The sequence below is a fragment of the Phyllobates terribilis genome, unplaced genomic scaffold (assembly GCF_046119375.1).
Source record: "Phyllobates terribilis strain yellow unplaced genomic scaffold, ASM4611937v1 Scaffold_2__4_contigs__length_985480577, whole genome shotgun sequence".
Lineage (NCBI taxonomy): Eukaryota > Metazoa > Chordata > Amphibia > Anura > Dendrobatidae > Phyllobates > Phyllobates terribilis.
In genome coordinates, this window is record NW_027362762.1 from 823,763,301 (window position 1) to 823,787,258 (window position 23,958).

General features: G+C 45.0%; 1 protein-coding gene across 2 annotated transcripts in view; it reads right to left on the reverse strand.

Moving 5' to 3' along the window:
* Nucleotides 1–23,958, reverse strand: part of WDR81 (WD repeat domain 81) — a 74,439-nt gene that overhangs the window by 36,303 nt on the left and 14,178 nt on the right. For both annotated transcript variants that reach the window (XR_012297849.1, XM_073667694.1), the window contains exons 3-7: nt 19,124–22,682; nt 16,852–16,959; nt 14,950–15,125; nt 7,128–7,309; nt 518–683 (exon numbers count right to left, since the gene is read on the reverse strand). Coding sequence is in view for 1 of the 2 variants with exons in the window: in XM_073667694.1 (XP_073523795.1) it covers nt 518–683; nt 7,128–7,309; nt 14,950–15,125; nt 16,852–16,959; nt 19,124–22,622 (4,131 nt within the window). In the remaining variant the exon portion in view is untranslated. The remainder of the gene's footprint in view (nt 1–517; nt 684–7,127; nt 7,310–14,949; nt 15,126–16,851; nt 16,960–19,123; nt 22,683–23,958) is intronic.

Here is a 23,958-nt window from a genome sequence, read left to right on the forward strand (position 1 = left end):
GCCATTACACAGTACACAGCAGGGGCACATTTATAAGATTATCTCAGCACAGGAACATTTTATTTAAACACATCCAATTGTGGAATTTATTACCATTCCAAGATCTATTGATTAAAATGAACTTTCGTTCATGGGAAAACTCCTTTAAGCGCACTTTCCCATCTATCTCTGCCTCTATAAAGTCAGAGTTGTCAATCAAAGAAGAAGGGAGGGGGAGACTGAAAGAAAACAAGTAGGTGGGAAGGTAGATATAAAAGATTGGCCGCACCATGATGCACCGAGCACCTGTACTTGGTGTGAACAGTCATTGTGTGCTGACATACGCCCTTTAACTTGCTCTATTGGGACATCTCTGAATTCTTGTTTTTCACAAACGTGGGCTCTTTGGTACAGAGAACCTGGCTCGCTCATTGAAATCAATATACCACATGTAATGCTGAAAGGGAACTAAAAAATGAGATTTTGTGGGCTGTATGATTGCTAGTTGTGTGTGTCTTGATACTTTTCTAACAAATACCTGTTTATTAATGTCTTGGACTACAGTGAAATTGCTGAAGAGGATCCTCAGGGCGTCACCAAGATGTTGCTGGACCATTTCTCTTCCTATTCGGAGACAGATGAGGGAGATCAGGCTGCTGCATTTTACACACAGAGCGACCCGAGCTTGGGGACCACTGGGAAACCTGCAAGAAAGGAAAAACGTTAACACTTAAACAGTCAGGTGCGAGCAGGATAGCCAGGGTCACAGTTTGGGAGACCCGGAGGCCCTATTCCACTACAATTCTACATTCATTTCTTACTTACGACATACTGGATCTATGTACGGGAAAGTTGGGTGATGACCATTACACAGGGGATGTCAATCTGCTTCATTACAGAAGATCAGGTAATTAAGGAGACTTCCCTGTAGAAAGTGTCTCAACTACTACACACAAGAAATTACACAAAAGTAAACCAAAATCCTGTCCATTCATCAAAATAACGGCATGGCGCATGACGCTGCCAGGGCAGCTAATGTCTTATCCATGGTCTGTAGGCCAGGGATCAGCAATCTCCAGCCCGAATGTCAACAAATGCTGGGAGTTGTAGTGTTCTAACACCTGAAGAGCAGAACCTTGATGGTTCAATCACTGCTCCAGCGATTCCCCTATGTAACATCTCCGTACAGATGTGTGTTCTGCATGAACTGGTAAAACCTGCTGCTGATAAAAATCAATGAAAAAGGAGATGGATAAGCGGAAAAGCTCTACAGATCAGCGTCTCCTTCCAGCATTTCAGGTCATGTTATTACGTACGTCCAACATTAGAAATATTACATTATTGACACTGCAAACACAGCACACGGCGTTCCTGAACGAGACCAGACTGACCTCGAGGATTCAGGAAACATCTCTGTGTACACACTACGGATGAGGAGGAAATTAAAAGGCAATTACGGTGGAGTATTCGCTCCTGATCAAAGCTTTACTTTCTACCTATTAGAGAAGATGCGTAATTAACCCTTGCACGGTGCCCCTAGGCCTCAACGTCACGTCATCAGCAAGCGTTTCTAAAGGGAACACCACTTTGTTAGAGGTAAAGGTTGTTCCATCTCGGAGATTTATAGCAGACCCTCCTCAATCTACAGAATGGGGTCAATTCTGGAGCTGCCAGAAATAGAGAGGTGTCAGCGCATACTCGCTCTTTCAATTCACTTGTATAAGAGTTTCGAAAAATTGCCAAGTGAATTTATTCTGCAATTTTTGTAATTCCCATACAAGTGAATGTAGATGGCGGTGCACAAGCAGCTTCATTCCCAGCAGCACTGACACGGGCCCCGTTTTCTTGAAAAAGATGGGGCCCAGCGGTGACATTTTTGTTTGGCAAATGTCTGAGTGAAGAGCACTTCTTTAGGCTTTGTTCACATGACCGTATTTTTGGATCAATGTTATTCAATTGGGCTGTTCGGGTGTTTCGTTTTTTTTTTTTGTTTTATTTTGCCCATGTGGGGAAAAAAAAAAATCCGCACGCACCAATCCATTTTTTACATATTTCAACCTTATAGAATCCTATTTTATGGATACGTTGCAGTTCTTAACATAGGAAACAGATCCCATACGGATGACAATACAAAAAAAGTCCGCTTTTTTTGAATGAAAATCAGAAGATCTTTTGTATGCTCATGTGAACATAAGCCCCATACATCATACACGAATGTTGGACATATTCGTCAATATCAAAGGGTTTGCCGACAGTCTAATGTGTACGGGAGCCCCAGCCAACAGATTGTTGGAGGTGAGATAGGTCTGGGCAAGTCAGATTTCGGAAGGCCAATTGTTTTGTCCTCCCGGAGATAAGTTACCGACAGATGTCTGTCAACAGCTTTCTCATAGAGAACATGGAGCACTCTCAGCTGAAAGAACACCCCTGTGCATGGGAAAGACGGCCGAGATGGCTGTCGGCCAAATGATCGGCTGAAGCAACATTGGGCCAATAGCTATCTAATGTATATGGAAGTCTTTAGTCTCATAGTGAGAAGGGCTGTGGAGTTGGAATAAAATGGACCGACTCCATATAATAAATTGGGTTCATTACTACAATGCAGGACGTGCTGTAAATGTTTTCATAAGAATTTGGGAAAGTTATGAAATGTCCTATAAATGTCTGTTCTGCTCCTGATCTAAGGATCTCAGCTTTTAGCTGAGATGAATCTGTGCTGCACTTTATGTACACGCTCAGCAGTGAGGCCGTGCTGTGGAGTCAGGGAAATTGAGGAGTCAGAGGTTTGCTTACTGACTCCACAACCCTGCTAGTAAGGCCTCCTCCACATGTCCGTGTTTCTGGTGTTTTTTCATGGATCCCACAAGCACCCATTATAACCTATGCTGCTATACACATGTCCGTGCTTTTACATGGACCGTGTGTCCATGCTAAACACATGTCCTTTTTTTTCTGGCAGCAAGGGCCAATACAAGTCTATGGGTCCGTGAAAAACACATACAGCACACGGATGACATCCGCCCATCCAAGCGTTCCTGTGAAAAAGTCACCAACAGAAATCTTTGCCAGTGGCTTATCTCCAGCTATCAGCAGTCTGAAATCAGACATGACCCATTGACATCTCTCCCAATAATCAGTTGGCTGGCGCCCCCATACACAGTGTTGTACGAACCCCCTGATATCAGCAACCCTATCACCCAACCCCCTGATATCAGCATGTGCAGTCCACATTAGTGTAAAGTGTATGGGGGGGGCTTTAGGCGCTGACGAGATGGGGGGCTTTAGGCACTGAAGAGATGGGGGGCTGTTTTGTTTCTTTATTAGAGAGAATTGCTGCCAAGTCATTGATGATAGCAATGAATTAATACTCGAGATCTAAACAGCAGCCAAAAAGCAAATACTTAAGAAAAATAGCAGCTATGCATCACCCATGGGTTAAGTAGCTTTAATATAATTTTTAGGGGACCATTCATATTAACATGTTCTCCCAAGTATTTATATGAGTTTTACTGTGTGTGCTCATTATTCCGATCTCAACGTGGAAGTAGCATTTCTATTGATGATAATAAAAAAGCACTTTTCATCTAGTCAACCGCTTTTATCATATCAGAAAGGCAGCAGATCTACAAATCCTTATGTAATGAATGAAGAGATTACAAGGAATTTCTTCAGAACATTTATAATGATACAGAGAATACCAAGAAACCCGGCCACATGGAGATGTGAAGAAGCAGCTGACGGAAACTTGGCTGTTGGATGAACACCTTAAAAGTTTTACTTGTAAGTATGCCCATATCTGGGTGCACTAATTAGTTCCACGCTTCCTAATACATATTTATGTGTACACACTGCCTCAATTTTTTGCCGTGTGTGGGCAATATAATGCAAAGGACTATGACCCATTTTTCAAAGATAACAAGGAAAAACTTTGTGATGCACCAGATTCTCGGTCACAGCAACATTTTTTATTTTAGGTCACCCAACCAACGTGTGCAAGAGTAATTTCCGTATATATAGTCAGCATACTTTTTCTGAGCTCTACAAAAAAGCATAGTCAGCCATACAGTCAATAAAAAGGCATCCAGCAAAAGACACCTTACAGCAGGGTATCTGCGTCAGGGGCTTCCACACGTCAGCAGATATTCCCAGTATATGCACGGAGCATAAACTAAGAAGGAAGTGTGAACTGAGTCAAACCTCTACAGGGACCTTTCTAAACAAATTGCTCACATTAGTGTATAATTTTTTGAAATATGATGAAAGAGGAGAAACGTTACAAAAACACTGTGTAATTGGAGATCTGCTGTAATTTCTTAAAGGGACCTCTCACCAGTTTTTCCCAACATAAAGTTCGGCCACCACCTTTAAATGTCTCTTTTACAGTAGTCTATTACGCTACATACAAGTCCCCAACCGACTTTGCATATCCCAAAAAATACCTTTTATTCTTAATTTATTCCATGTCACTTTACATGTGAAGAGGGGTATACATAATAAAAAACAAGTAAAATGATCATGAACAATACAAGTAACAGACTGTTACAGGAGGAGAAAGGACCCTGCCCGAGAGGAGATAAGAGGGGAGTAGAGAAGGAGATCTTGTGAGGATCGGAATTTGCGTGCAGGTAAGTACAGGTAACAGATGTATGGAGGAGATAGGTTGTGGATGGCTTTGTATGCCAAGGTTAGTGTTTTAAACTGGTTTCTCTGGACAATGGAGAGCCTATGAAGGGATTGACAGACAGGAGAGGCCAGGAAATAGCGAGAGGACAGATGGATTAGTAGGGCAGCGGAGTGTAAGATAGACTGGAGGAGTGCGAGAGTGTTGGAAGGGAGGCTACAGAGCAAGAGGTTGCAGTAGTCAAAGCGGGAGATGATGAGGGCGTGTACTAGTGTTTTTGCAGATTCATGGTTAAGGAAATGTACGGATTCAAGAAATAATTTTGAGTTGGAGTCAGCAGGAGGTGGAAAGGGCTTGGATATGTGGTTTGAAGGAGAGAGAAGAGTCAAGGGTTACCCCGAGGCAGCGAGCTTGCAGGACTGGAGAGAGTGAGCAGCCATTGACTTTGATGGATAGGTCTGTTGGGGGTGGTTGAGTGAGATGGGGAAGAATGATAAATTCTGTTTAGCCCATGATAAGTTTTAGAAATCGAGCAAAGAAGAAGGATGAATTAGCAGACAAATTGTGGGATACTTGTTAGTAATGAGGTGATCCAGAGAGGTAGATCTATGTGTCATCAGCAAAGAGATGATACTGAAAGCTGTGGGACTCTATGAGCTGTCCCATGCTGAAGGTGTAGATGGAGATGAGCAGGTGTCCTAGAACTGAACCTTGGATAGGGGGCAAGATGAGGACGTGGTATGCGAGTACGAGGTGATGAATGTCTGGTCTGTTAGGTATGAAAAGATTGAAGGTAGGGCCAAGTCTGTGATGCCAAGAGGTGAGAGAATCTGGTTCACTGTGTCGAAGGAAGAGGGCAGGTCCAGGAGGAGGAGGACACAGTAGTGTCGTTTGGATTTGGTGGTTAGTAAGTAATTGGTGACTTTAGTTAGGGCAGTTTTGGCTGAATGATGCAGTCGGAAGCCAGATTGTAACTGTTCAAAGAGGAAGCAGGAGGAGAGGTGGGAGGACAGTTCAAAGTGGACATGCTGTTACAGTAGCTTTGAGGCATAGGGGAGAAGTGATATGGAGCGATAGCTAGACACAGAGGATGGGACAAGGGAGGGATTTTTGAGGATGGGTTTGATCAAGGCATGTTTAAAGCATGAGGGGAAAACACCAATTGTTAGTGACCGGTTGAAGAGATGGGTTAGGGTTGGGATGAAGACTGTGGTGAGGTATGGGATGAAGTGGGATGGGATCGGGTCAAGTGCACAGGTGGTGAGATGTGATCAGAAAAGTTTATCTTCTGTAATGGTGGAGAAGCTGGTTTTGGAGGAAGAGGGCTGAGTAGTTATTAGGAGAGGCTGTGGGGACTGTAGGCCAAAGCTTTCTCTGATGTTGTCAACCTTCTGCTTGATGTATGAGGCAAAGTCTTCAGCTGAGATGAGAAGAGAGGGAGGAGATGCTGGGGGACGGAGGAGAGAATTGAAAGTGTTGAATAGCTGTTTAGGGTTGTGAGACAGGGAGGATATGAGAGATGAGAAGTAGGTTTGTTTTGAGTGTCACTGGTCTTGCTTCGGCGCCTCTTCTCTTGTCGGAATTGCTGGCCTCCTGCTTGCTACATGAGGATGATGCATCCTACGTCATCCACACTGTGTCCACCTATCATTATCCTGGGCAGGCACACTTCTCTCTGCTCTGCTGAGGTCAAAGTATTTTAATGTGCATGGAGAGGCCAAGGATGCCAATGACCCGGAAGTAAAGCTGGCGCATGCGCACTACAGTACTTTGCTGTGACGTCAGCAGGTCAAACAGAAGTGCGCCTGCCAGGAACGAGATTTGGGGAGACTCAATGGATGACGTAGGACGCTTTCATCCACATGGAGCAAGCAGGAGGACAGTAATTGCAAAGAGAGAGGAGACGCCGAAGTAAGGCCAGCTACGCCTACCACACTGTATGGGGTTTGGGGTTGGGGAGGGGGAGTGTGGGAATTTAAAAAAAAAAAAAAAAAAAAAAGGTATTCTTGGGTTATGCAGAGGGGATTGCGGACTTATATACATCTTGCTAGACTACTGTGAAAAAGGCATTAAAAGGTGGTGGCCGTAGTTTATATTGGGAAAACCTGGTGATTGGTTCCCTTTAAGCCACTAAAGGGAAAATAAGAACTTCACCATACAGGGCAGTGGTGGCACCATAGGCTGTGGGGACGCTTCTCTACAAATAGTCCTGGGCAGGAACAAATGAGTGAGATCCTGAAAGAAAACCTGCTGCGGCCTGCAATACAACTGGAACAGAAAAACAACCTCAAGAAGCAAACGAAAGAGGTTTAGGAATCTCTTAAAAACAGTAATGTTGTGCAGAGTCTAGACCTCAGTCCTAAGAAGAATTTGTATAAAAAGATTACTTCTATAGTGTAATCCATGCACGTCACAATGCTTCTACCGACATTCACATTTCATGGTCACGTACTATGTGTTACATATAACTAAACTTTCCACACAGAAATCATGTGGCATTAATGCTAAAATAAAACATATACATTACCCAACCGTGGTGGAGGTGAGAAAACTCAGAACTGGTAGTAGAACATCTTGGTTGATCTTGGGTAAAATATCCATGAGGGTGGTGTCAGAAAGATAGATGATGATCTTTTGAGTTAAGGTGACAGCAGCAAGGAGTCCGGCTTCTTTACGGCTGTTAAGTCTGCACCCGCTGCTGGGGGCCACCTGAAGGAGTCCAATCAAAATACAGTGAAATGAGAAATCTGGCTGTTTAGTCTAGAGATCCCCTATAGCTGCAATCTGGCTGTATAATCTGGAGCCCCCCTATAGCTGCAATCTGGCTGTGTATTCTGGAGCCTCCCTTCTATCAGTCTGGTTGTGTATCCTGGAGATCCCCTTCTGTAGGTCTGGTTGTGTAGCCTGGAGATCCCCTTCTGAAGGTCTGGTTGTGTAGCCAGGAGATCCCCTTCTGTAGGTCTGGTTGTGTAGCCTGGAGATCCCCTTCTAGAAATCAGGTTGTGTAGCCTGGAGATCCCCTTCTATAAATCTAGTTGTGTAGCCTGGAGATCCCCTTCTATAAATCTAGTTGTGTAGCCTGGAGATCCCCTTCTATAAATCTAGTTGTGTAGCCTGGAGATCCCCTTCTATAAATCTAGTTGTGTAGCCTGGAGATCCCCTTCTATAAATCTAGTGGTGGAGCCTGGAGATCCCCTTCTATAAATCTAGTGGTGGAGCCTGGAGATCCCCTTCTAGCAGTCTGGTGGTGGAGCCTGGAGATCCCCTTCTAGCAGTCTGGTGGTGGAGCCTGGAGATCCCCTTCTAGCAGTCTGGTGGTGGAGCCTGGAGATCCCCTTCTAGCAGTCTGGTGGTGGAGCCTGGAGATCCCCTTCTAGCAGTCTGGTGGTGGAGCCTGGAGATCCCCTTCTAGCAGTCTGGTGGTGGAGCCTGGAGATCCCCTTCTAGCAGTCTGGTGGTGGAGCCTGGAGATCCCCTTCTAGCAGTCTGGTGGTGGAGCCTGGAGATCCCCTTCTAGCAGTCTGGTGGTGGAGCCTGGAGATCCCCTTCTAGCAGTCTGGTGGTGGAGCCTGGAGATCCCCTTCTAGCAGTCTGGTGGTGGAGCCTGGAGATCCCCTTCTAGCAGTCTGGTGGTGGAGCCTGGAGATCCCCTTCTAGCAGTCTGGTGGTGGAGCCTGGAGATCCCCTTCTAGCAGTCTGGTGGTGGAGCCTGGAGATCCCCTTCTAGCAGTCTGGTGGTGGAGCCTGGAGATCCCCTTCTAGCAGTCTGGTGGTGGAGCCTGGAGATCCCCTTCTAGCAGTCTGGTGGTGGAGCCTGGAGATCCCCTTCTAGCAGTCTGGTGGTGGAGCCTGGAGATCCCCTTCTAGCAGTCTGGTGGTGGAGCCTGGAGATCCCCTTCTAGCAGTCTGGTGGTGGAGCCTGGAGATCCCCTTCTAGCAGTCTGGTGGTGGAGCCTGGAGATCCCCTTCTAGCAGTCTGGTGGTGGAGCCTGGAGATCCCCTTCTAGCAGTCTGGTGGTGGAGCCTGGAGATCCCCTTCTAGCAGTCTGGTGGTGGAGCCTGGAGATCCCCTTCTAGCAGTCGTCTGGTTGCGTAGCCTGGAGATCCCCTTCTAGCAGTCTGGTTGCGTAGCCTGGAGATCCCCTTCTAGCAGTCTGGTGGTGGAGCCTGGAGATCCCCTTCTAGCAGTCTGGTGGTGGAGCCTGGAGATCCCCTTCTAGCAGTCTGGTGGTGGAGCCTGGAGATCCCCTTCTAGCAGTCTGGTGGTGGAGCCTGGAGATCCCCTTCTAGCAGTCTGGTGGTGGAGCCTGGAGATCCCCTTCTAGCAGTCTGGTGGTGGAGCCTGGAGATCCCCTTCTAGCAGTCTGGTGGTGGAGCCTGGAGATCCCCTTCTAGCAGTCTGGTGGTGGAGCCTGGAGATCCCCTTCTAGCAGTCTGGTTGCGTAGCCTGGAGATCCCCTTCTATAAGTCGGGTTGCGTAGCCTGGAGATCCCCTTCTATAAGTCGGGTTGCGTAGCCTGGAGATCCCCTTCTGTCAGTCTGGTTGCGTAGCCTGGAGATCCCCTTCTGTCAGTCTGGTTGCGTAGCCTGGAGATCCCCTTCTATAAGTCGGGTTGTGTAGCCTGGAGCCTCCCTTCTATAAGTCGGGTTGTGTAGCCTGGAGATCCCCTTCTATAAGTCGGGTTGTGTAGCCTGGAGATCCCCTTCTATAAGTCGGGTTGTGTAGCCTGGAGATCCCCTTCTACAAGTCGGGTTGTGTAGCCTGGAGATCCCCTTCTAGCAGTCTGGTTGTGTAGCCTGGAGATCCCCTTCTATAAGTCTGGTTGTGTAGCCTGGAGATCCCCTTCTATAAGTTGGGTTGTGTAGCCTGGAGATCCCCTTCTATCAGTCGGGTTGTGTAGCCTGGAAATCCCCTTCTATCAGTCTGGTTGTGTAGCCTGGAGATCCCCTTCTATCAGTCTGGTTGTGTAGCCTGGAGATCCCCTTCTATAAATCTAGTTGTGTAGCCTGGAGATCCCCTTCTATAAATCTAGTTGTGTAGCCTGGAGATCCCATTCTATAAGTCTGGTTGTGTAGCCTGGAGATCCCATTCTATAAGTCTGGTTGTGTAGCCTGGAGATCCCCTTCTATAAGTCTGGCTATGTTATCTTGAGATCCCCTTCTGTCAGTCTGGTTGTGTAGTCTGGAACCCCCTTCTATCAGGCTGGCTGTGTAATCTGAACCATCCTCTATAACAAGTCTGGATTTGAACTCTGGAATAGCACAGCTGCAATGTAGTGATCTAAACTTGTATGGTGATCTAGATTAAACTACCGTCTAAAACCAGCTTCTTTCAAGCATGGAAATGGGAAAGACGGCTACACTATTCTGAGAAATAATTTCACTTATCACAGAAGATGATGGGACGATTTGCATAGTCCTTAAAAGGAAAGAGGTACATGACTTAGGATAATAGCCAAATCAGAATCTCAATTTGCAGACACGGTGTTTCGGGGTATTGCCCCTCGTCAGTGCAAAGTATGAGAACTGATTTGGCTAGGTGAGAGCCTCTGACGAGGGCCAACAGCTCGAAACACCATGTCTGCAAATGGAGATTCTGATTTGGCTATTATCCTAAGTCATATTGCACGACTCGTTAAAGGATCGATTGTGACTTGTAGGATTGCTGCTTCCAATAGTTGGCGTTACAGAGTTCATGTCCTCTTTCTCTCTGAAGAGGCAATTTTGCATATTAAATTTCCCAGAGGAGCATTGCACAGCGAATAAGCCTCCTTACCTTGACATGCCCGAGCTGGTATGTCACTCTCCACAAGGAGAAACATTACACCTTAGACCTCACTACAGAGAAAACAGGAATATATCTTCTACAAAACTGATCCAATTAAAGCTGGAGAATAGCTGAGGGGCTTATAAGAGGAGCAGACCCTTTTGTTCTACTGCAGAGTCAAAGCAGCTGCTGCAAGTTGTCTAAGGCAACGTTCACACGTATTTTCCATCAGTATTTGTAAGCCAAAACCAGGAGTGAGTGATAAAAGCAGAAGTGGTGATGTGTTTCTATTATACTTTTTCTCTGATTGTTCCACTCCTGGTTTTGGCTTACAAATACTGATGGAAAATACTGACCAAATACTGAACGTGTGAATGGGGCCTTACACACAGCCAGACCCAGTGCAGTGAAGAATCAGAGGGAGGACACGACTCATCTCCTGGAGGGTTTCATTAAATACCTCTCAGTTTAGATTTATTTTGTCTTGTATCACACAGAAAAAAAGGTGATTACAGAAGGGAATGCTGGGAAATTTTTGTTAATTCCAAAATTTAGGCCCCAATTCATTAAGACTGCTGTTTTGTACACCTGTTATTTGGCACATCTTTCAACTGCCATGAGACACCACCAGAAATGTATACAGGTCCTATGCTTTGATCATGCAATACGGCCACAGTGGGGGGCTTCCGCAACACGTGAAAGCAGTCTTAGAGACATTTATTAAAAGGGGTTATCCACTACTAGAGATGCCCCTACTTAACCAATTCAGTGCTCCATAGAAAATAAAAAGAATGAATACTCACCTTCTTCACTGGCGCTGTTAAAGGGAAACCGACAGCTTATACATAGGGCAGCATGTATCAGACACTGGCGGAATGATTTCAGCCTTATATGAATATGGCAAAGGTTCAGAGAAATACATAGTTTAAAAGCCACTCGAGAGACTAGCCAAAGAGGCTGGATCCCGGAGAGAGAGAGAGAGACTAGCCAAAGAGGCTGGATCCCGGAGAGAGAGAGAGAGACTAGCCAAAGAGGCTGGACCCCGGAGAGAGAGAGAGAGACTAGCCAAAGAGGCTGGACCCCGGAGAGAGAGAGAGAGAGAGACTAGCCAAAGAGGCTGGACCCCGGAGAGGGAGAGAGACTAGCCAAAGAGGCTGGACCCCGGAGAGAGAGAGAGAGAGACTAGCCAAAGAGGCTGGACCCCGGAGAGAGAGAGAGAGAGACTAGCCAAAGAGGCTGGACCCCGGAGAGAGAGAGAGAGAGAGACTAGCCAAAGAGGCTGGACCCCGGAGAGAGAGAGACTAGCCAAAGAGGCTGGACCCCGGAGAGAGAGAGAGAGAGAGACTAGCCAAAGAGGCTGGACCCCGGAGAGAGAGAGAGAGAGACTAGCCAAAGAGGCTGGACCCCGGAGAGAGAGAGAGAGAGACTAGCCAAAGAGGCTGGACCCCGGAGAGAGAGAGAGAGAGAGACTAGCCAAAGAGGCTGGACCCCGGAGAGAGAGAGAGAGAGAGAGACTAGCCAAAGAGGCTGGACCCCGGAGAGAGAGAGAGAGAGAGACTAGCCAAAGAGGCTGGACCCCGGAGAGAGAGAGAGAGAGAGACTAGCCAAAGAGGCTGGACCCCGGAGAGAGAGAGAGAGAGAGACTAGCCAAAGAGGCTGGACCCCGGAGAGAGAGAGAGAGAGAGAGACTAGCCAAAGAGGCTGGACCCCAGAGAGAGAGAGAGAGAGAGACTAGCCAAAGAGGCTGGACCCCGGAGAGAGAGAGAGAGACTAGCCAAAGAGGCTGGACCCCGGAGAGAGAGAGAGAGAGAGACTAGCCAAAGAGGCTGGACCCCGGAGAGAGAGAGAGAGACTAGCCAAAGAGGCTGGACCCCGGAGAGAGAGAGAGAGAGAGACTAGCCAAAGAGGCTGGACCCCGGAGAGAGAGACTAGCCAAAGAGGCTGGACCCCGGAGAGAGAGAGAGAGACTAGCCAAAGAGGCTGGACCCCGGAGAGAGAGAGAGAGACTAGCCAAAGAGGCTGGACCCTGGAGAGAGAGAGAGAGACTAGCCAAAGAGGCTGGACCCCGGAGAGAGATAGAGAGACTAGCCAAAGAGGCTGGACCCCGGAGAGAGAGAGAGAGACTAGCCAAAGAGGCTGGACCCCGGAGAGAGAGAGAGACTAGCCAAAGAGGCTGGACCCCGGAGAGAGAGAGAGACTAGCCAAAGAGGCTGGACCCCGGAGAGAGAGAGAGACTAGCCAAAGAGGCTGGACCCCGGAGAGAGACAGACTAGCCAAAGAGGCTGGACCCCGGAGAGAGACAGACTAGCCAAAGAGGCTGGACCCCGGAGAGAGACAGACTAGCCAAAGAGGCTGGACCCCGGAGAGAGACAGACTAGCCAAAGAGGCAGGACCCCGGAGAGAGACTAGCCAAAGAGGCAGGACCCCGGAGAGAGACTAGCCAAAGAGGCAGGACCCCGGAGAGAGACTAGCCAAAGAGGCAGGACCCCGGAGAGAGACTAGCCAAAGAGGCAGGACCCCGGAGAGAGACTAGCCGAAGAGGCAGGACCCCGGTGGCGTCTCCCTTCCCTGCATGTTTGTATAGAGTGACCAATCACTCACTAACAATGGACGGGGAGGAGCCACACAGTACCCGTCTGTCTGACTAGTCTCCCATACAGCTCAGACCCTGGCGGCTATTAAACTATGTTTTTCTCAACCGCAGCATTTCAGAGTTAAACAAAGCTGGGTGAAATCATACAGCCAGTGCCTGAGACATGCGGCCCAAGGATCATGCAGCATGTATAAACTGTCAGGTTCCCTTTAATGCAATGCAAATACTGCTGCTCCTAGAGGGTGTTATGTGACCACTGCAGCCAATCAGCTCTTCAATATTCAAAACAAAGGGGATTGTCCATGCTAACGAAATAGTAAAGGCTGCAGCCGGTCAGCAACAGTTGATCAGCTGCAGTGGTCACATGACATTGCAGACTGAACTAATTAAGCAGGAGTTATCCCCTTTAAGCAAAGTAAAAACTAATAAGTGGTGCAAGTGATAAATTTGGCTCAGTTTAAGATTGTCTAGTCTAAGTTTGCAGTTTCTAAAAGTAAAATAGTTTTAATAAATGTCCCTCATTGTATAACTTGGGATTCCCTACTTCTTGCTAATTTTGTAGTCTGGGCTCCCGCATTGATAAGTGCGAACATTGGAGGAAAGTCGGAATAACGAATCTGCTGTGATTCACATCCAACTATACAAAAGGTCACAAGATAATAAATCATTGTATACATTTCTGTACAAAACAGGAAGCGCAACAGCCATAAAAAATTGTGCTGATAACAGATGGATATGCACTGATAACAGATTTATTTTAGCATTACTTGCATATTCAATATTCTGAGGCATTTACGAGTAATCGCAAGTAACAAATGCTTGAAGAAAACCTACTGCCACATTAAATAAGGAGTGCTGTGTAATATATCATGCAGACAATATCGCGCCAAGTAATTAAACAGTCTTGTGGGATTAGACGTGCCAACATTGCCACAGTTATTTCCAGCGGTAAAACACGTCACAATGAAAAATCATCTATCAGGCATCTCTACAGAAATTATTAATTGATTTTAAGATTAGATACTTAACACTAAAAATGCAGCATCGAATGAAATATAAAATGCATCTGTGGCACAATCTTACTCCATCTGGCCTATGCTCCAGCAGTGTCCGTCTTTTTAGGAGGAACCGAAAGCATAGTCTGACACCGCCGGGATGGAGACCAAACAGAGTAAGTAAAAAGCCCCATCTTCATCATCATAGGGAGGATGTCCAAATCACGTTTTTCAAGGGTTCAAGCAAAAATCTCAAAGGAATAATCTGTGGCCGTTGTATGTAAGGCCTGAGAACCACCTCTTACCTGACGGCATCTGCGGTCTTCTTTGGATTAGCCGGGTTGCGTGACGTAACACGTGTCACGCTGCAATAATGACTTTGCACCAAGGTGGCTCACCTATGAGGAGCTGTGGATGCCGTTAGGTAAGAGGTGGTTCTTAGGGCTCCTTTTTAGCGGCCACAGATTACTGACATGAACCCTGGACCAATTCTTGTGGTCATTTAAGAGGCCAAATGTACAAACTAGTCAACAGTATATCAGTTGTTTGCCGCCGATTTGAGAAGACAACCGCCCAAAATTGCACTGAAAAGTTGCCTTCTCTGAGAAGATGGCCAATATTCATAAAATACATTGGTACTGAAAAATCTGTCAAAGTTTGGATAAGGTAGGAGTCTTTTTTAAAGAGGTGGCCATTTTGGTAAGAAGTCACTGTATGTATATGAAAAAGTGAGCCAACAATGAGGAACATCAGTCACGTCAATCAGATTCTGTTCACATCTGATCTGCATTATGGGTTGGGTTTAGGGTTAGGATCCATTAGGCTCCATCATAGAAGTGGGAACAATACAGTTGCAATCAGACAATATTTTTCCTTGCAAAGCTGTTACAATCTCTAACAAATTGTCTGACTTGAGCTTCTGACGCAGATGTGAACAGAGCCTTAGTCAATAATCCTACAAGTTCTGCTTTGAACAGATGAATATGAGACTTACCAGGTAGCTAATGTAAGGCAGATACTGATATGTTAGGAAAGGTTCTCCGTAGAGATGTGCCATATGCATCAGACAATCCAGCACTGGTTTGGACACCTGATCTCCACACACTGGTCTCTTGACATTAAGTGGGCTATTCTCTTCCATGTTCGATAAAAACTGATGTCTCTGGTGACCTAGACAAAAATGTTTTTAATGCATCAGTCTGAATGCCACTACAATATGTACACACTGTGTATGTGGAGTACAAAGACATCTACTGCTATCTAGCATGATGTATATGTAATGACATTGTAAATTTGATTGTGGCTCCAGGTATAGCTTTTTCATTAAATGGTCAGTGTCGTTTCAACAACCTCTGCATAAATCAATAGTAAAGGTGAATAGAAGAAAGTTTGTAATAGATCTTATCAGAGAAATAGGCTTCTATCTCCACTTATAAGACACTTCCTCCCCAACACACTTAGAAAAAAAAACAACTGAAATCTACCTTGGTTAAAGAAGAGAGGTGTCCGGTTACAGCTCCTCTTACTCTCCCCAAACTCTGAAACATGTAAGGGAAGTGAGAAGCACTAAGCACAATGAAAGCCAAGCAGACACAGGGGGATTTGGCTACATGTTTAAGTGTCTGCTTAATATCACACCAGAGCTGGATTCACAGCCACACAGCTCAGTACTATTATAGAATATCCTCTATACTGCTGCTGTTGCTTCTGCCTGTATGACACAAATAAATCAGTACAGGAATCCATCTCTCTGCATGTACTGTATATGGAAGACAACATAGCAGCTAGATAAAACTGCAAAAAATTACAGATAGAGCCCATAGACGTACAAATTGACACACTATTACACAAGTTATATAATGGCCTAAAATAGAGCTATTTCCCATGTACGCACAGGACTACGTGTTCTGAAAATTAGTTATTATCAAACGACAGCCTTTAATGTGCAGAAGCTCCGTCTGCCATCAGCTGCTTAGATGGGCAACATGTAACACTCCTAATACAAGTACCTTATTTTTCGGACTATAAGACGCACTTTTTTCCGGCAAAATTTTGGAGGAAAATGGGGGGATGCGTCATACATATACACACACACTATGTGGGGTGTGGGGGGAGTGGGGCACAGGAGGCAGGAGCCGCCTGCTGCAGCCTACACTGTCCCCGCTGCTAAAGAAAATGAATATTCACTGCTCCCCACGTCCATGGATAGAGGGGTGTCATGCATACCAGGATGGAGGGGTGTCATGCATACCAGGATGGAGGGGTGTCATGCATACCAGGATGGAGGGGTGCCATGCATACCAGGATGGAGGGGTGCCATGCATACCAGGATGGAGGGGTGCCATGCATACCAGGATGGAGGGGTGCCGTGCATACCAGGATGGAGGGGTGTCGTGCATACCAGGATGGAGGGGTGTCGTGCATACCAGGATGGAGGGGTGCCACGTATAATAGGAAGAAGAGGCATATATACCAGGATGGGGGATATTAACAGAATTGGGGGACATTACCCCTATACCAGTGTCAGCAGCAGATCCGCTCCCCCTTAACAGTGCATTGTGACCACATTTTTTGCTTAATTTTTTTTTCTATTTTACTCCTCTAAAACCTAGGTACGTCTTATGGTCCAGTGCGTCTTTTAGTCCGAAAAATATGGTATATCCATAGACACAGGCTGACACTTGGAGCCATTAGCTTTACTGCACAAATATAGGAGCAGAATATATCTTCAACTAGAACTGTCCAGTTACTCTTAAGGGACAACCAGATATAGTGTATTTCATGCACATCCTTCAGAAGAATATTCCTCTGCTAGAACAAGGCCAGGCATTTATTTGGTCATCTATCATGCAGCATGTCACGAATCCATCCGAGAAGACAAGAGGCAAACAATTACCAACATAACAGGACGTCAGCAACCTCAGCAAATTCCTTGCAATGCAGCGGGAGGTCACCGTAGGACCTAACTTGGCGGACAGCCATCTCACCATTTTACAGGCTGTATCTGCAAAACAAGCAAACAGTTTGATAAACATACAATAAGCAGGAAATACGCCTGACGTCCCCTGATAACGTAAGTAGGAATAAAACCATTAGTGCTGAAGCCCAGTGATAATATTTTGGAGAACTCCTATAATCTTAATCTTATACCCCCCATAGTATACAGCGGATGCTGAAGCATTATAATGTCCCGTAACTGCAGAACATAGCAGCCCCAAACATTAATGAACTGTACTTTATTAGCATTAAAGATGTAGGACACTTAAAATACTTTCGATTTGTTACAAATAATGCATATACCGTATCTTCATAAAAAACTTGTATTTGCAAAGTGGTCCGTGTCCTAAAAACTCTACTTCTGATTTGTATTTGACACAGAAAAGTCAGTGCTCTATATATAGGGATGTTAAATTGACACCGAAAACTCTCTGCGGTTCCAATCATAAGCTGAATGCGCAGGTGCTAGGTTTAGGGACACCTTTAAAATATATATTTATTTATTTATTTATTACAGGCACAAGCCTCTCAATTGTTGCTATTCTCTTAGTACAGAAGAGAAAAAAACATTGTTGATCCCTGGAAACAGCCAACAAGCTACTCTTGATGACTTGATAATCATTATATTGTGTCTAGTACAATGACGTACTGCTGTGTGTCTGAATTGTTGATTAATATCTAAATAATTCTGCAGTCCTGATCACAAAACACAAGAATACACAGACTTAAGGGGCACTCGCATTGCAAGATAATCCGTCAACAAGCAATTGAATGGGAGGCGGATCTGCAGTACACCGCGGCAGCCACTACCACTTGACAGCGGAGCCCCGGAGGTGAGCACTTCTGGCCAGCGTGCCAGCAGCGGTAACAGCTGATCGGAGGGGGTGCCGCGTGCGGGACCCCGGCCGATCATACATTGATGCCCTATCCTATGGATAGGGCATCAATGTAAAAGTAGTGGACAACCCCTTTAAGAATGCTCATTTCATGATAATCTATCCATGTAAACAGGCGGGTAACCATCTAAGCCGAAACTCCCATACAAAAGGAGCGTTCATTCCGCCTTCATTCATTCAGCAGAGTGTTCACATCTTCTCTATGAAAAAGAAGCTGACTGACATGTCAGTCGGCGGTTTATCGCCAGAACAATGCCATCAGAAAGCAGAAGTCGGATATGCGTGATCGACATCTCACCTTACCATCATTTGTCTGAGGTGTATGGGGACCTTAAAGTTCTGCTTACTAGAACTGACCAGAAACACTAAATGGTTGCCGATCAGTAAATGTTTACTAATCGTTTAACAGCCTGTTTACACAGGAAGTCTGAACTTAAAAGAGATGTCCACTACTAGGACAAACCCTTCTCAATCCCTATGTTGCCTCTTTGTAAAATAATACTCACCTCCGGTCCCGGCACCATTCCAGCTGTGTCGGCACTGGCTCTCTAAAGGATCGAATGACATTGTTATGTCACCCGATCTTTGCGGTGAATAAGCAATTGCTTCACTCTCCCCACCTTCGGATGTCACATACATGCAGCTACTCTCTCACTTCCTCCGGTTCTAAGTGATACGTCCGAAGGCCCAGAGAGTGAAGCCGCTAACTGGCTGCAGGAATCACATGACAATGTCACTCGAACCCCGAGAGAGCCAGTGCCGGCAACGCTGGAACGACGCCGGCACTGGAGAGGAGTATAAATATTATTTTACAAGGGGGCAACATAGGAATTGAGAAGGGGTTGTCCAAGTAGTGGATAACCCCTTTAACAATGAACATTGAGCAATCTAAAATAGATCCTTTAGTGCGCATTGGCTGCCATTGCTCTCGGTAGCACGAGTCCAGTTTACACAGGACGATGTGCTGCCAAAAACAAATATTTTTAAGATGCTTAAAAATCATTTCACCCGATGAACAAGCCTTTTGCTCATTCATCCGATCACCGGCAGCCTGTTTACAATACTGGTTCAATGTAAATGCACCTTAACTAAACTTTAGAGCAACTCCTTTAATCCAGCACTGGTTGCCAACTCAGAACTACGAATGCTGAACTTTCAGAACTGTTCAGTAACTTGGGCACAACATTGGCTTGTCTTGTCTCTGACTGTCCTATCTCATATCAATATTTTACTATTATTTCCAGATTTACACATAATGAAGTCATAATTTCTTACCTATTAAGATCTTCTGTTCTTTTTCCTCCGTTTGGTTAGTTAAATCAGGTTCCTCCTCTTCCAGTTCTCTACTGTCACTGGCCAGCACTGTATCAGCAGAGGTATCAGTATTGACCGATAAGGTTAGCTCTGAGAGACCTGGGGAACATTCTCGCTCTTCCTCTTCTTCAGATTCCTCACTTTGCTTTAGATCTTGGCTGCTGTCTCCAGATTTCATACTGCCCTTTTCCCTAATGGAATCATTATCCATGGCTTTCTCATCTCCTAGAGAAACTTCACTTGCGCTGCTTTTGTCACTCAACCGACCAAGGCTGAGAGACTCTGGTTCTTGCGGCTGAAGAGGATCACTAACATACAGGCCGGACTGAAAGTCCTCATTTTCTGCCATGTACACTTGATCATGAAAGCTGACTCCAGATGTATAGTCTAAGAGTTCGTGGGACGAGGAACTTCGATCTACACTGTTGTGCCTACCTTCACCAAATTCACAAGAGACTGGGCTTTCACCACCACTTTCCTCATCTTCAGCAGTTCCTGACAGGAGCTTGCCTTCATCACCTGAACTTTCCACACCGACAAGAATTTGCAGCACATGATTAAGTAGATTAGAAAGAAATGCTTGCAAGCCCAAACGTACTATTAGCTGGGCCACAAAGCAATCGGTGTACATGTAAAACCTTCCATGCAGATATGAAGGGTTTTCATATGCACCAATGAGTGGCTTCATAAGATACTTATTTGCATTTTTAGGACCTAAAGCTTTGGCCACGGGTTCAAAGAGATACCAAGCAGCATATACAGCTGTGCTCTGATCAGTCATAAGCGAGAGGACAAATGGAAGAATGATCTCTAATCCTTCAGGGGTGATATCGCAAAGAATACCATCTATTTGCTGCCATAGTTGGAACACAAGTTCACGGCCTTGGCTGTCATCTTCTGTTCTTCTGGACTGATAGGTTAAGATAAATGTATGCAAGTTTGGAAAGTATTTAGGGAAAGGAATGGTGGAACAAAAAGGACTAAGGAGTTGTGAAGGACAGGGTGGAGGAAGACCATTAAAAATGTGGGGGAATTCAAACAGTTTGACTTGCTCCTCGAGGTTTATTCCACTGAAAAGCATGTCATCTGGTGTGTGTATCTGCAGCAAAGACTCCAGCATCTGTAAGAGAGGAGCTGGAATCTCTTTCATGTGGTGTCTGCTCAGATTACGGACCAAATAATACCGCTCTTTCACTGAAGCTTTTGGTGTTGTGGTGTGAATTTTCGGTGCAAAAATTATTTCTGCTAGCATTACACCCAGAGCCTGAATATCTCGTTGAAAAAAATCCAGAAGGCTCAGAGTAAGCTTCTTTTCAGTCTCTTTGACAGGAAGAATAGTGCTATGCAAACCTCGAACTAGAAAATTGTCCAGTTTTTCTAGCTCTTCTAGAGCCTGTATAGGGTTGAAACCTTCGGGAAGTGATATCTTTCCACCATTTTCATCAGATACACCCTTATACTGTCTGTTTGACTTTACTGGTGGAGCTCTGTTTTCGCTTGAAAAGGTACCAGCACTACTGATTTGAAGGGAGGGCATAGCAGAAGGCTCATTATTCTTTCCCGCAGATCCAAAGGCATCTAGAGCTTCAGTCCCTTGTTCCAGATCATCATCCACAGAGCTTACCTTTTCACTTGTCCAATGGCTTTCACAAGCAGTGGCCTCTAGAACCAGACCGTTGACCGCGTCCTTATCACATACGGTCATTTCAATAATATTGTGCTTAGATGGGACTATATTAGGGGCTTCATATAAGGAATACCCAGGGCCCAGAAGGCACTTAGGATGTGGTTGGTCAAACAATTGGACAACTCCATAACATGTCAAGTTGGTATGGTTATCCACCAGATGAAGGCAAACATTTTTTTCTTTAATGGCATTCTTTCCTGTCAACTTGTACCCAAATGTGAGATCAATCCAATGGTGAAGATCCTGAGAGACATCCCTGCTTTCTAAAAGTGCTCGGTGGACATGGATGAAGTCTTCATAGGAGCTGCACCAAGATGGAATGTCAAGATCCGGCATGTCTGGATGAATGGATTTGAAAATGGTATGATCTGTATAAAACTCTGGAATACATTCATCTGGTGTCCACCCCTGCATTCGTTCCATGCTCGCTGGATATTCATTAGGTTCCCACTGAGACCGTACGTGATTGCAAAGCACTGCTTTTGGTGTCCTTCTGGCTTTATATACATAGTATGTGATGTCAGATAAAACATCTGAAATATGATGTGGAACATGCAACTGGTCAGAACTGCCACCTCCTGCAACAAAGGCTTGCTTTGTCATCTCGTATGTGAATTCCAGCTGTTTATCCCCTTTATTAAGTCGGAATTTAGATTTCTTTAGGTCTCGAAATTTGCCATTTTTGGTAGTAAAATCAACAACCCATGGTAAGACAGGATGATAATTAGGATCGCCTTCTCTTCTTCCAGCCAGTTTGTTGAGGTACATAAGGTAGTCAAAGTTGCTTACTCTTCCATGAATCCAGCCTATCACCAACTCTTTCAGCTCACTGTTGCATGATTCACACAGTCGATTACATTTTACTAGGTCAACACCGGTTGCGGAATTGACTTTATCTTTACTGTCCAAAACGCTTTCGAATGGTGTCTCATAATCAATAAAGTTGGGTCTTAACTGACTACAGAGTTTCTCGTCAAGAGCTATGTTGCATAATGAAATTGCTCCACTGGATAGGCCTGCCTGGTGACAAGCTTTCATGGCCTGCAGGACATTATAGAGGATAAAGAGTACTTTGGCGTGGCTGTTTGCAAGCTTGGCTGGACTAAAGGTGACTGCATCATACAAGGAATACTGCACATAAGGTAATAGAATATAGATCATGTCACTGGACTCGATCAGAGCATCAGCTGGAACTATATTTGGACAAGTAGGAGACCCAACAACAAAATTGGCACTTTCTTTAGAGGGTGAGACACTTGTTATTGTCTTAGTTGTGTTTAAGAAGGAACAACTGTAGACTTTTTGGAGAGACAATTTTAGAGCATCCAGGGCCTGCATGCTTGGCACTTTAGTCAAGTTCTCATAGGGTTGCACATAAGTCCTACAAGCTTTGTTCCACATATTCTTATAGTTTTGCTTGGCAACATTGTGCATATACCCAATCAAAGACTCAGAGTCACCACTATGTCCTTGTAGGAGACCGTTATCTAAAGCTAAAGAATAGCCTAGCTTTTTTTTCCGCAGTCCATGGATCTCTATCCTTGTCCAGCCAACTGGGATCTTCTGAACAGATTTCCTCAAAAAAGTCTGAATTTCCACATAACTGAATCCCTCTGGCCTTGGGCATTGTACTGGAACTCCTCTACGCTCCTTCAGGTTCAAAAGCCATTTTTGAGACACAAGGGCGACCACATGATTCTCGGGCTCACAGACAGAGAGCTGATTTTCGTCAATGCCAAGTTCTTTCTTAATGGACTTTACCAACCACTCCATTTTGGCAAGGATAATGGATAGCACAAAGGTGTAAACTTTTCACATTTTAGCATTGGAAGCCTACAAAATTAAGCAAAATGAATAAGTAAATGCCAAGTAGATGTGCATCATTAACATATAAGGCTTAGTATATCAGTCATGTGCAACATATCACACTGGGACTCCTGACTAAAAGGACATTTCCTGTAATCTGGATTGCTTTCTATGTAGATACTGAACATCCAGAAAGCATAGACACAGATTTAGCATTTATTCAAAAAGTTATCAAATATATCTCAAAGAACACACTGCTATAAACGTACATAATTTTAATGTTTAGGAATGAATGCAACTAGAAAGATAGAGAGATTTAAGTGCTTTCCACACAAAATACATTTATTACCTATACATAGGTGATCAATGTCGCCTATAATTGCTAGAAGCTCACCGATGACTAGAATGGCCATCCACCCCACCCTCCTCACCCCGGTCTCTTTACTGTGGATAGGTGAAAAATGTCAATCTATATTCTTTTAAAATGATGGTCTCTCTAAACTGTCGCTTTTCATATACATAATATGAAAATAAATATAACTGAATCCCTATGGAAACACAATCTGAGCAAGTGCGGAAAACCAGGAATTATAAGCAGCTCCCACTTGAATTCACATGTCAGTATTAAAGCTGGCCAGGAATTACTGTACAAGCATAGATCATATAATATGGAAACGTGAACTCAGCCTTAAGCCAATCTGGCCAAACAGATGGCGACTGATGTAGCCTCTCCAGGAGAAGAGCATGGGTAGTCATAGCATCCTCATGATTTTTGCTACAGATGTACTCACAGCGATCAGCAATCAGACATGAAATCAGAATAAACCTTTCCCGGTTTAGGTCAATTAGGATTACCAGAATTTGTAATATTTGCCAAATGCCGGAATAATGAGAGAGAGAGAATGTTTTAAGGCATTTTTATTTTTTTTCTGCAAAGTCAAGAGTTTACATACATTTCATTAGTATTTGGTACCATTGCCCTTAAACTGAATGAATTGGGTCAAAAGTTTAGGATATCCTTCAAGCTTCTCACAATAGTTGGTCAGAATTTGGGCCCATTCCTCCTGACACTGGTGTAACTGATCCAGGTTTGTAGGTCGCCTTGCTCACACCTGCCTTTTCAGCTTTGCCCATAAATTTTCAATAAGACTGAGATCAGGGCTTTGTGATGGCCACTCCAAAACATTGACTTTGTTATCCTTAAGCCACTTTGTTACCATTTTGGCAGTATGCTTCGGGTCATTGTCCATTTGGAAGACCCATTTCCAACCAAGCTCTAACTTCCTGGCTGATGTCTTGAGAT